Source organism: Neofelis nebulosa, chromosome 5 (genome assembly GCF_028018385.1).
Source record: "Neofelis nebulosa isolate mNeoNeb1 chromosome 5, mNeoNeb1.pri, whole genome shotgun sequence".
Lineage (NCBI taxonomy): Eukaryota > Metazoa > Chordata > Mammalia > Carnivora > Felidae > Neofelis > Neofelis nebulosa.
This window is the reverse complement of record NC_080786.1, coordinates 26,901,183-26,914,936: the sequence shown is the minus strand read 5'-3', so window position 1 is coordinate 26,914,936 and position 13,754 is coordinate 26,901,183. Positions and strand designations below refer to the sequence as shown.

Genomic DNA, 13,754 nt, shown 5'->3' with positions numbered 1-13,754 from the left:
ATCTAGGGATAAACTTAACCTAGGAGATGAAAGACATATACTCTGAAAACTACACAACACTGATGAAAGAAATTGAAGATGATACAAAATGTAAAGACATTCCATGCTCATGGACTGGAAGAACAAATATTGTTAAACTGTCCACACTACCAAAAGCAATCTACAGATTTAATGCAATACCCATCAAAATACCAACAGCATTTTTGGGGCACTTGGGTGGCTCAATCGGTTAAGCATCTGACTCTTGATTTCCACTCAGGTCATGGTCTTGTGGTTCATGAGTTCGTGACTTACATCAGGTTCTGTGTCAACAGTGTGGAACCTGCTTGGGATTCTCTCTCTCCCTCTCTGTCCCTACCTGCCTCTCTCTCAAATAAATAAATAATCTTAAAAAAATTAAATAAAAATACCAACATCATTTTTCACAGAACTAGAACAAATAATCTTAAAATTTGTATGGAACTACGAAAGACCCCAAACAGCCAAAACAATCTTGAAAAAGAAAAACAAAGCTGGAGGTATCACAATACCAGATTTCAAGTTATACTGAAAAACTATCATAATCAAAACAGTATGGTACTGGCACAAAAACAGACATTTAGATCAATGGAATGGGACAGAGAGCCCAGAAACATACCCATGATTATATGGTCAGTTAATCTTTGATGAAAGAAGAATATGCAATGGGAAAAAGTCTCTTCAGCAAATGATGTTAGGAAAACCGGACAGCAACATACAAAAAAGAATGAAACTGGACCACTTTCTTACACCATACCCAAAAATAAACTCAAAATGGATCGAGGACCTAAAGGTGAGACTTGAAACCATAAAAATCCTAGAAAAGAGGATAGTCAGTAATTTCTCTGACATTGCCATGTATTTTTTTTTTCTGGATATGTCTCCTGAGTCAAGGGAAGCAAAAGCTAAAATAAACTATTGAGAGTACATCAAAATAAGAAACTTCATCACAGTAAAGGAAGCAATCAACAAAACTAAAAGGGGACCTACTGAATGAGAGAAGTTATTTGCAAATGACATATTTGATAAAGGATTAGTTTCCAAAATATATTAAACAACTGATACAACTCGACACCCCCCAAAACAAAGAATCCAATTCAAAATGGCCAGAAGACATGAACAGACATTTCTCCAAAGAAGACATCCAGGTGGCCAGCAGACACATGAAAATATCACGCATCACCAGGGAAATTCAAGTCAAAACTACAATGAGATATCACCTCACACCTGTCAGAATGGCTACACCCAAACCTTAAGAAACAACGAGTGTTGGCAAGGATGTGTGGAAAAAGGAACTCTTGTGCATTGTTGGTGGGAATGTGAACTGGTGCAGTCACTGTGGAAAACAGTATGGAGGTTCCTCAGAAAGTTAAAAATAGAATTACCCTACAATACAGTAATCAAACTACTGGGTATTTACCCAAAGAATATGAAATCACTAATTCAAAGCAATGCATGCACCAGTATGTTAACTGCAGCATAATAATGCCAATTTATGGAAGCAGGCCAAGTATCCATTGATAGATGAATGGGTAAAGAAGATATGGTATATATATACAATGGAATATTATTCAGCCATAAAAAGAATGAAATCTTGCCATTTGCAACATGGATGGAGCTGGAGATTATAATGCTAAGCAAAATACATCAGTCAGAGAAAGACAAATGCCATATGATCTCACTCATACTTGTAATCTAAGAAACAAAAACAAACAAACCAAGGACAAGAGACAAACTAAAAAGAGACTCCTAACTATAGAGAACCAACCGGTGGTTTCCAGAGGAGAAGGGTGGGGAGATGGGAGAAATGAGTGAAGGGGATTAAGAACACACTTACGATGAGCACTGAATAATGTGTAGAATTGTTGAATCACTGTCTTGTACATCTGCAACTAATATACCACCACCGTATGTTAACTATCTTGGAATTACAATAAAAAACTTAGTAAAAAAAAAATAAGTTCACATCACAACAAATGATTTTATAATTATGTATGGTGAAATGTTAACTAGGTTTACTCTGGTTATCTTTTCACAATATACACAAATATTAAATCATTATGTTGCACACCTATTAGCTAATATGTTGTATGTCAATTTACCTCAACAAAGGTCCTCTTAATCCCAAGTGGTTTATTTAGGAATGTCACACACTAAGATTTTAATTCCCAACCTAAGAAGCTATAATCACTAGGATGGCTTTTCTTTCATATAATTGGGATATTTATGATTGGTGAAGTTATAAAATCGCTCAATTGGTTTTCATGGTACAGCAACTGTTGTTACTCTGGCCACATAAGTGACATCAATGAATGTTTACTGGCCTTCCTGATTGAGTAGCTTTACACCCAGCGGCAACTCAGAATTTCTTGGAGAAGCACTAGAATAGCAAACCTGGGTCCAAATCGTGACACTGTCACGTCTTAGCCATGTGAACCTGGGCATACAGATTTAGCCTCTCCTGGCAGTTTTCTCCTTGATGAAATGGGAATAGCAAGGATACCTATGTCATACATACTACTTGTGAAAATTAAACAGGATAATGCATACAAGGGGCTTAGCACGTTCCTGGTACATAGAAATAAATAGTATAGCTCAATACTTTTTTACGGAGGCTTCTGAATTTAGGCCAAAAAAAAAAAAAAAGTTATGTGAAAGGCTTAACCATCTCACCGCAAATGCACGCTTGATGGAGGGCACGTTGCTGAAAGCGATCACGACCGGAATGATGTCAAGGGCACCGAACTCCATAGTGGCCGCGGCAATGGTCTGGGCATCAGTAGACTGACCGCTGCTGAAGAAGGTGGCGATCCTTCGGGTGTGCGCCCCTGGCAGCGTTCGCTTGAAGACATTCCTGGAGATAAACCTCATCGCTTTGCCGATCTCCCTGCTGTCTGAGGACCTCTCGTAAGGAATAGCTTCAATCTTTCTGAGGAGCTGGCTCTTCTTGTAGGCGTCTGAGAAGCGGATGAGGTGCCGGGCGTGGGAGCTGTAGGTGAGGACGGCGATGCGCGCGCCCACCGGGCAGCTGTTCTCCCGGACCCTGACGCCCCTCACCAGGGATGACATCAGCTCCTTCATGCGCTCAAACTCCTGCCTGGTGACATCCCGGGACTGGTCCAAGGCAAACACCAATTCGGTGGGATGCACGGGGCATTCTGGTTTTCCTAAGAGGCAAGAACATGTTCCTTACGTAGCATGCTTAAAGAAAAATACATGCTTAGTTAAAGAAAAATACAGAGAGAGCAAAGAAATTTTAAATGTTAAATACATAAATATTTAAACATTAAATAAGCATTAAATGCTAAAATGAGCAGCTGAAATACTAAATATTTTCATCTTGAATAAAAATGCTATTTTAAAAACTGAATTTGCCCTTCTAAATACAGCGCAAGAGAAAGTCTACCATTCAATTTGAGTTTTTATGCAATTTTTAAGTTAATGACCAAATTCCTCCTAAATAATAAAAAGCGCACACGATATGTTTATTGCTAGAACTTTTTACACAGTTAGATAAACAAAAACATACATCTTTTTTAACTTAATAAGGAAATGTAACGGGTTAAAACAGGAGTGGGTCCAAAAGCTCTGTTAATTATTTCAGAGAGATTGGAAGTGTCCATTGGAATAGACATGAACTATATAGAAGAGACGATCAGATGTGGAGAGTAGGAACCACACAGACACCTTAGAGCCCTGGCCCAACTATGCACTAGCCAAGTGACCTTGTCCAGGTGACTGGTCTTCTCTGTGCCTCACTTTGCTCATCTGTAAAATGCTGTCCTAAGATCTGCCACTGCATAGCCCTGTGTTGAGGATTAAATAAGTCTACACAGGCAAAGCACTTAGGAAAATGGTGCCTGCCATGTAATAGGTGCTCAATTAATGTTAGCCGTTAGTATCACAATTATCATTACAGACTTTTTCATTGTGAGAACTATATCACTTAACACAGGGAGGAAAGCTTTCACTGATATATTTTTATTTCACAGTTGAAAAGGCAAGTTTCATCAATAAACATACCTTATTACACAGAGAAACGGAATCATTAAACTTGAATGTTCAATGTTAATTTCAGATTTATTTATTCATCTCCATTCATTCATTCTAATGAATCCCAGTACCCTGCACTTATCACAGTTGGCAATTTATATTTGTCTGATTATCTGATTAATGTTTTCCTCTCCATTAAGTGTGGAGATAGGGATTGTGTCTCTCTTGATCTGCCAGATTATTTGTTCCTGCCATTTATTAGGGTTCTAATAAATATTGGCTGAATGAAGAAGAACCAAACAAAGAACATTTCTTTTGCAACAAGTACAGCCATAACAACAAAACCTTAATAATGCGGGAGATGCCTGGTGGTAAAAGGGATGCATGTTGGTAAAAGGATATCACAATGATGCACTTCTCTTAGAGAGGTGCCTCCTCTGGTTCAGATGCCAGCAAGTCAAATTCAGAGACAATAAATGTAGCACGAAGGCCACCAGCTCTTTGTAAGAGCTCAGAAACTCAGACCTGGTGGGGCTGGCCTGGGCTGGTCAAGGATCAAGTTCTCCTCTGTGAGGAGCTGGGCTTAGCCCCCACCTTGGTGCTAGATGATTATCTCTTTCTGGTCCTGGACTCTGTGACTTTACAGGCTAAAGGACCAGTAAGAATAAACATTTTACCTCAACTCAAAGTGTGAATCGCAGTGGAAACAGGACATCATTTATTAGTCTGAGTCTAACTTAGAAGGCTGAGCAGATATTAAAAAAAAAAATGAAGTCATGTCAACTTTGCAATAAAAAATGAATGGAAGTATGCCTCAACATGAACGTGGTTCTTCCAGCTTCTTGTTTGGGCTGTGATTTGCATATGGAAACAACACAACAATAATACAGCTTCAGGTATAATATAGAGATAAAAGGAAAAAAAAAAAGATTCACAGTACTAGGCTGAAAGAGGAAAAAATTCAAGTGTTCAGGAAAAAACACCTAAAAGGTAATTCAACTTGCAAAATACATGTTCTGAAATCCAGCAAGCTGTCAGGAACCAGAAGATCGTGAAGAACACTGGGCTGGATAGTAGTGGAACCTAGGAGGCCCTCCCTCATCAAGGCACAGATGGCCACATAGAGACCTAACGTGGTTCTGTAGCCATACACATGTACACTGATGGCTGCTGATTAGCACAGAGCAGGCGGTGATGAGGAGCAAGACAAGCCAAACCACTGACATGTAACTAATGCACAGCAATGGCAGCCCTCTCTAGGCCACCATTTGACCGACTACCACAACACTCTCCTAACTAGTCCTCTGGCCTTTAAACTTATCCTTTCCTACCATCTACTCTTCCATAGTGGTTCAAATAAGCTTTAAAAATTCATTCATCAGCTCATGTTCCTCCCTTCAATACTTCCAATAAACTCTTTAATACCCTCCCATGTCAATGTGAATACAATCCAGCCTCCTCATCCGAGCCTAGAAAATCCAACTTGATGTGGCTTCTGCTTACTTCATTTTTTCACATGCCAGTCTCCCCCTCCCTCCCTATATCTCAGGCACACTGGACTTGTGTCAGTTCCTAGAAAATGCCTAAGTCTGTCTGTCCTGTATCATGGCCTTTGCATTTGGTTCTTTCTCTTGGCTCTTATAAGCTGGCCTTCTTTTTATTCTTTAGTCCAAACTCCAATGTCACTGCCTCAAGGAGGAGCTTTCCATCCTAAAGCATTTCTCCCGTCCCCTAACATTCTTCTGTGACAGAGCATCCTGTTCTTTATCTCTTTCACAGCAACCTTTGGGTTCCGTATTTCGTGCACGTGTTTATCATCTGGATCCTCTGCTAGAATGGAAGCTTCTGAAGACAGGAATTATGTCCATCTTATTCAGCCCTGTGTCCCCAGTACCTAGCACATAATAACACTTTCAATAAATATTTGTGGAGTGACTGAAAATGCAACTAGAGGGCACGGGTTGATGGGTTTATACATAAGGTATACGGTATAAGGGTGTAAGAGGGTAGTTGCCTACTACATCTTAATTCTTAACCACTAGATTACAGAGACAATAGAGAGAGAAAATGAAGGGAGGGAGACTTATTATTACCAAATACCCTAATGGTAAGGTTAATGGTAATGTTACTCATTAAAACATTAATTAAAAGATCAAACCACTTGGCTGAGAAACAGCCGGGAGACTCAGCTAAAGCTGAGCAATTTATTGGAGGCGGGTCTGTGCTACCAGTATGAGGCAGCAAAGGCAGCCCAGATAAAATTTATATCATTTGGCAAGCAACACTTTGTTTAAACTCGTCTTTCCAGACGTATGACATTTTGGAGCTTGATTATAACTTGCTGTAAATAAAGATTACTTACCATGGCCGCCAGCTGGGGAAGAAGAACAAAGGAGACTGGGTTATTATTTGGTAGAACAGAGTTCGGTACCGTGTAGGGAAGTCATGGCAGTAGAAGCTCTGCCCTGTGTGCTTTTTGCAGATGACTCAAACATCAAGGCAACAGAAAAAGTTTGGAGAAAATGCAGACGGATCCCAGCATCTTGGCAAAAACAAGATGGGAGAAGCGGGACAATATGCAGTCATAAATCAGCAGCCTGCAGCCAGCTGTCAGAGGGAAAGAACCTTTGCCTGGGAAGGAACATTATACTACAGAGAGGCACACGGAATTTGGAAAATTAAAAGGTCCTAACCCTCTTTAATTTTTTCCCCATGTGTGCATCTATAGGTGTTAATTTTATGTATAGACACACATATGAGTGTACAAATATGTATTTGTGTGTGTGTGTGTGTGTGTGGACATCAGAGGTGGATTTACTCTGAAGTAGATGAAGCATAAATAAGCTTTAGGTCTGCACTGTCCAATATGGAAGCCACTAGCCACATGTGACTATTTACATTTGAATTAAAGTTAAATGAAACAAATTCAGGTTCTCAGTAGCACTAACCATCTTTCAAGTACTCAAAGTCACAGGTGGCTAGCGGCTACTGTATTGAACAGTGTGGTGAAACACCTCTATCGCTGCAGAGAGTTCCGCTCGACCGCGCTGCTTGTAACTTCTCACCTTTCACTTGCATGGCACAAGACCCTGAGAAGGGACCTAGCCATGTGTTCATGTGATCATGTGCTTCTAGAAGAGGCAGAAGTCACTGGTCGTGATTTCCTTTCCTGTTCTAAACCACACTTTCTTTGGACATAATTTTGTACCTACTTTTGGATTTATAATTTTGTATTAAGCCTCTCAAATTGTAAAAGACTGGGCATCACACTTGGATCTACCTTTGAATCATAATGGTTCACATGGCTCCAATGTTAAAAAGCCCACTGTGTTAATTCAGCCCAAAGCAACTGGCCTTCATGACCTTGTATATTTTGATTCTCATCATGGATCGTTCTGTTATGGTACCAAAAGGGAGAGTTACGATCAACACTGCATTCAAAGGTTTAAAAAGGCAATGTCATTGAGACCAAGGCTCTCTGCAGAAACGGGCTCTAGTTTGTCTATTTTTCTTCCTCAAAATACCTTGAAGGAATTTTTCAGTCATAGTGTTTATTTGGGAAGTCATCGCATATTTGTAGATGAACGTCAAACAGTCAATTCTTTACTCATCTTGTACCTGGAATTCCTTTAATGGTGCTAACATATATTTTTATAGAAGAGGCTGCTATTAGGGCCTTAAAGCAAATTCAAAAGAGCATTTGCCAATCAAAATGCATTTTCCGCTTTAAAAATTTTGAAAGAGAAAAAATATGTAGGCAAAATGAGTAATTTTATAAGCAAATCAATCATTCCAACTAAAAGTAATCAAGCATCCTTTCCAGAAAAGAAGTAATAAACAATAAACCAAACTAAATGCTCCCACCCATCAGGACACCCTATTATGACAGCTAGCTTCCACACCAGATGAACTCAATCCTGTGTTATTGTCAGGTATTAATCATCTTTAAAAGTTCAGTGTTACTCTCCACTGATTGATTTCACCATCGGTAGAGTTCTGACCTCCTATCTCAATTTTCCCTAGGTTAAAAGCACTAGATAGATTATTAATTAGTGCTTGTGACAGGTTCCAAAAGACATGATGGCGGTCAAAGAAGGAGTTATGTCTATGCTGACTCAAAATATATGCAGTGGCATCTGTAATTTTAAGAGATTGGCTGGTAAATTGTCTCAATTCTGAGGGCATAATTCACTGCTCTTCTTCTATGAATGCTTTGACAACTTGGGTGATCAATTTAAGCAGGGTACTTACGGCTGTGGTCCCGTACATACTGAATGAGCTCACACGTCTGCAGTTCAAAAATAAAACAAAGAATTAACTGACTGACTGCCAGGTCTTCAAGTCTAAAAATAAATAAACTTAATGAAGTACAGAGCATTTTGTTGGAATCAGGAGATACATACGGAAAATGAAGCCAATCCTCTGGCCCCTTTCACACCCTAGGAAACAAAAGAAATGTGGTCTCATTGCTCCACACACACATCAGTAGCCAGAATGTGCATTACCCTCAGAAAGTGAAATTTTCTAAAGTTTTTATTCTTAAATTAGAGGGGAAAAAGGAATACATGTAAGAGGATCGTCATCACCAAGTTAAGAGTAACATTCTAGGGGAAATAAATTGTAAGCAGCAACCTTGATGAACACAAACCTCCAAAGGCCACCTTCCTCCAGCCCCATCTCTGGACAACAAGGGTCATCTAGAATCTAAGGACGAGCTGAAAACTTAACATGGGCATGGAGAGCTGTGGAGTAGGTTTATGGCTTAGAATTAGACAAGGATGAACTATCCATTACAGCTGCCCGTCCTTAAGGGAGGTTCAGACTTCCTTAACCCTGTGCTTTGCCTTGGCTACCAAACAGCTGAACTGAACCTTCCTCTGTTCCCATCTTTGGTTGGATGACAAAGGGACCAGACTCAAACCGAACATCTGGAAAGGTAATCCCAACAGTGTTCCAAAAATGAATGAATATACATATATATAGAACTGCCTGGATTGGGAAAAGAACAAAGTGGAATTGGTTTTAATTTCACCTATTCAATTCCATCTTAGCAACAGGAAGAGTCTGGCTACTCTCAAAGAGAGACACCCAAGGAAAAACGCAATGAAGCCCCACCCAAACTCCTGGCAAAAATAAGTTCCATGTGAATGCAACTTTGATCATTTATTCCCTGTTTATTAATTTCCTCCCACTTCCCTTCATTCACTAACCACTTATTGAATATAAGAGGACAAGGATTGGGCAAATAAATTCACTGACAACTGGGAAATCACATTTTAGTCCAATACTTTTCATTTCCTCGCTCAAAATCCCCTCAACTCACAAGAAATGGCAACTGATTTTTAATCAGCATTATCCCCTCCTATCTCAAAGCACATAAATGTGGAAAAGTAGTGAAAATAGTCACCAAGGTGCAAAGACAGAAAGCATACACATTTGGACAATGAAGATTCCATGCACTTTTCATTTAGAAAAGGATCTGCTGTAATTTAGGACTTTTCAACTTACCTTGCGTCCAGGAGGTCCTGGCTCCCCAGGGGATCCCATCTCTCCTGGAAGCCCAGCGGATATCTCAAAGCAGAATTTGTTTATTTTAAAATTATATTTATACATATACATATAGGTGTCTGTTGTTGTGTTTTAAATGTCAAAGACAATACGCTTTTATTTTAGAACACAGAGATTTCCGAAAAACACACAAAAGGAAGAAATCTTTAGCAATTGTTTTGCTCCCAAATAATCCTTGTTAACATTTAATGTCTTTTCTTCTAGTCTTTGACTTTTTTGTTCTTTTGGTATTTTTATATGGTTCCATATACATATATTCTTTTAAAATCTAATTTTATACTCTTTCCCGCTATCTTTTAAACTAAATGTATCTCTGGAAATTTTCATGTTATTATTTTTAAAATCACTTTTCATGGCTGCATAATATTTCATTACACAACCATACCATGATTTCTTTCATTTGTCCCTTATTATTGGCATTTAGGTTTGTGGTTGTTGTAATAAGCTTCACCACTACAGAATTATATATGCAATTCTGATTATTTTGTTAGGGAACATTGCTAGAACTGGAATTGCTGGATCAAAGGAGATATTTTTATCTAAATGAGATGGTAGATGACAACAAACAAATCAAAAACCCAGAAACACAAAAATTTAAATATAAAAACCTTGAAACAAGAAGAAAATGCTTAAAATTTGGCTGCAGATATTTATCATAAAATAATGAATAACAGCTGTAATAAAAACAATTGATGTTGGCTACTCACTACATGCCAGGAATTTTTCTGTGTGCATTTAACAATATAATTTATCGTAAAGAAGGCTAGAATTTAATTTAAAAATTAGGGCAACATTCCTTAGTTCATTCAACATGCCAAGGGATTTACAATCTTCATAGGAATGAAAAAATGAAGTTGTCTAAAATCAACTTAATTTTTACAAGCATTGTCTAGGAAGCAGGGAATAACTGTTGATGTCCTTTGGGTATTCTACAGTGTGTTGGGTTGAGTGAAAAAAACTTGCTGATCGTATTTACTTTAGAAGATACAGATTAGCCTCTCAGGGTGGGGAGGGAAATGGCAGATTGAACATATGCATTTACACTTCTGCTCCCTCTCAAAGTCGCATTAAAATGATAGTAAGTAGATTTTTTTTTTAAGGCGAAAAAATAAAAAAAATAAATTAAAAAAAATGGAGAGAATGAGAAAGAAGACAATAGCCATAAACCTTCAGAGGCTAGAAAGCAGATGTGTAAGTTTTAAATGACTTAGCTGATCTGAAAAGGCTGTATCCTAAGCCAGCAGCAGGGAAAGCCAAGAACCCCTGTGTTTTATAACACACTTCTAGAAGGCTCAAGAATTGGCAGCACCTGGTACCTCCAAAAGTGGAGGTGAAAGGGAGGGGTGAAATAAGGAGGACTGGTTGCAAATCATTTTAGGAATCGCCCAGTCTCCTCTCTATTGTCTACAGTTGGGTGAATATCCTTTTTTCCACTCCAACAACAGAGGCAAAACTGAGGTATCTGCACCAGGGAACTCCAGAGTTGAGAGACAACGGTACAATCCTACAAACAGGGCAATTCAATTAAAGTATGTGAAATAGATATGAGACCCTTCACGTTTCCTTTTCCATGTGGCTTCATGAAAGCTACAGTCAGACCTTCATCTTCAGGCAGGAAACTGAAACAATCTTCTCAGGGGAATGTGACTAGACAAAGAAGACCTAAGATATCGATATCAGAGGTCTGGTCAGTAAAGAACTAACTTAGCCAGATCACTCTTCAGTAAAACTTGTAGTTGACCAGCTCTATCAATGTCTCTGGGGCTTCCAATTAGCCTTTTGGTCTTCAATTCTTAAATAGGAAGAGATAGCCCATTCTCCAGACATGCTGGAAATAGAGATCAAAACAGAAAAACACAAACTGTAGGAAAAAGACTATGCTGGGCAAAGAAGACTGTAAAAATACTAATTTATATCCTCAGAACGATAAGAGAAGATGTTTCAGCTATGAAACAAGGGAGGATAGTATAAAACATATTTAGAGAACAAAAACAAGCTCTTGAAAATTAAATCATGAAGGGAACATTGTAAAATAATGTCAAAGAAATCTCGCAGAAAGTAGAGCAAAAAGACGACCTGAAAAATAGGAGAGAAAAAAGAGATAAGGGGCAGAGGGACTGCCATTTTTTTCCCCGTCAGAAGCCTTGTAAAATTATATTTGACTCTCTAAATCAGTGGTTCTCAACTAGGGAGAATTTTGTGCCCTTCAAGTGAGAGATTTGACAATGCTTGGAGACATTTTTGGCTGTCATATTGGGGCAGGGTAGAGAAGGGCAGTGCTACTGGAATCTAGTGGGTAGAGGCCAGGGATGCTGGTAACCATCCTATAATCCACAGGACATCCCCAACAGCTAAGAATTATGCAGTCCAAAATGTCAATAGTGTTGAGGTTAAGACACCCTACCTTAAAGTATGTACATGTGTCAACCTGATTAAAAAAATAACCACACAAACACACATATAAACACAAAATAAGATAGGTTAAAAAATCATGGCAAAGTAAAAGAAAATCCTTCAGTTAGGGAAAAAAAAACAAGATGAAAAGTTAGAAAACTAAAAATGTAATCATTCAAAGAAAGCTGAAGAGGCACTCACAATTTAAGGCAAAACAACCACTCAAAACTTCAGCTTTTTCAGAAGGAAAACCTGGACGTTTTCAGTGTTTAAACTTCAACTTCAAATACAGAAATATTCACATAGATATGGGAAAAGCAGCTTGGCAGGTGAAATAATAAATTACAAACAGTGATGAATTGTGGGGAAAAAAAGAAATTCAAGTAATCAGAGTCCAAAAGAAAAAGTTCACATGCTTCCCACTGGTTCATTGTTTTATAAAAATGATTAATGTGGCATTGGGGGACAAGAACCCAACAAACAGCTGAACTTGTTAGCATGCTTCCAATGTTCAAGAGTAAACTATTTCATTAAAAAGCTAAGGGAAAGGATCCAGAGATATTTCAATGCAGATGACATGTGGATTAATTTGCAAGTCTTTCTAATTATTTTTCTAATTATATCAGTCATTTATATTTGAGAGCCTAATGTTTAAAGGATAGTCATCCAAAAACATGTATGAGGAAAAGAGTTATAGCTGAGATGCAGTCCTCTTAGGAGTAGCAGGATGGAGGGAAAGAGCAGTTTCTTTATTTTATCCCTAAAACCTATATAAATAACATCTACACAGGCAAGATATGTCCAAGATGGTGTCATGGTTAGACCCTGAACTTACCTCCTCCCAAGGGCATACCAAATCTACACCTACCTATAGAGCAATCTATTCTGAAGAACTGAGGGCTGACTGAACATCTGTACAACAAAGGATAGAGGGACCACAAAGAGAATGGGAGGAGAGATGGAAGAGAGACAGAAACCACAGAAAACCCACCCCTGAAGCCATGAACTGCAGTGCTATAAACATTCTCCAGGATAGATTACATTAGGCCATTAAACAAGTATCAAAAAATTTAAGAAGACTGTAATTATATCAAGCATCTTTTCTAATCACGATGGGATGAAACTAGAAATCAATCGCAAGAAAACTGGAAAAAAACATAAATATGTGGAGGCTAAACAACATGCTATTAAACAACCAATGGTCACTGAAGAAATCAAAGAGGAAATTTAAAAAAATATATACCTAGAGGGAATCCTGGGAAGATGGCGGCGTAGGAGGATGCTGTGCTCACCGCGCATCCTGCTGAACACTTAGATTCCACCTACACCTGCCTAAATAACCCAGAAAACCGCGAGAGGATTAGCAGAACGGAGTCTCCGGAGCCGAGCGCAGACGAGAGGCCCACGGAAGAGGGTAGGAAGGGCGGCGAGGCGGTGCGCGCTTCACGGACTGGCGGGAGGGAGCCGGGGCGGAGGGGCGGCCTGCCGGCCAAGCAGAGCCCCCGAGTCTGGCTGGCAAAAGCGGAGGGGCCGGACAGAGTATGTTCTGACAGCAAGCGGGACTTGACATCTGGAAGGTTATAAACTAACAGCTCTGCTCGGAGAACGGGAGGGCTGGAGGACAACGGGAAGGAGAGTTGTTGAGCCCTGGATGACAGAGCTCAGCTTGGCGGGGAACAAAGGCGCTCGCCAGCGCCATCTCCCTCGACCATCCCCCAGCCAAAATCCCAAAGGGAACCAGTTCCTGCCAGGGAACTTGCTTGCACAGCGCAAACACCCAA

General features: G+C 39.3%; 1 protein-coding gene across 1 annotated transcript in view; it reads right to left on the bottom strand.

The window, feature by feature from the left end:
• Window positions 1-13,754, bottom strand: part of COL6A6 (collagen type VI alpha 6 chain) — a 165,731-nt gene that overhangs the window by 29,637 nt on the left and 122,340 nt on the right. Inside the window, exons 29-33 of the mRNA XM_058729869.1 lie at window positions 9,520-9,582; window positions 8,415-8,450; window positions 8,263-8,299; window positions 6,374-6,385; window positions 2,692-3,185 (exon numbers count right to left, since the gene is read on the bottom strand). Coding sequence (XP_058585852.1) covers window positions 2,692-3,185; window positions 6,374-6,385; window positions 8,263-8,299; window positions 8,415-8,450; window positions 9,520-9,582 — 642 coding nt within the window. The remainder of the gene's footprint in view (window positions 1-2,691; window positions 3,186-6,373; window positions 6,386-8,262; window positions 8,300-8,414; window positions 8,451-9,519; window positions 9,583-13,754) is intronic.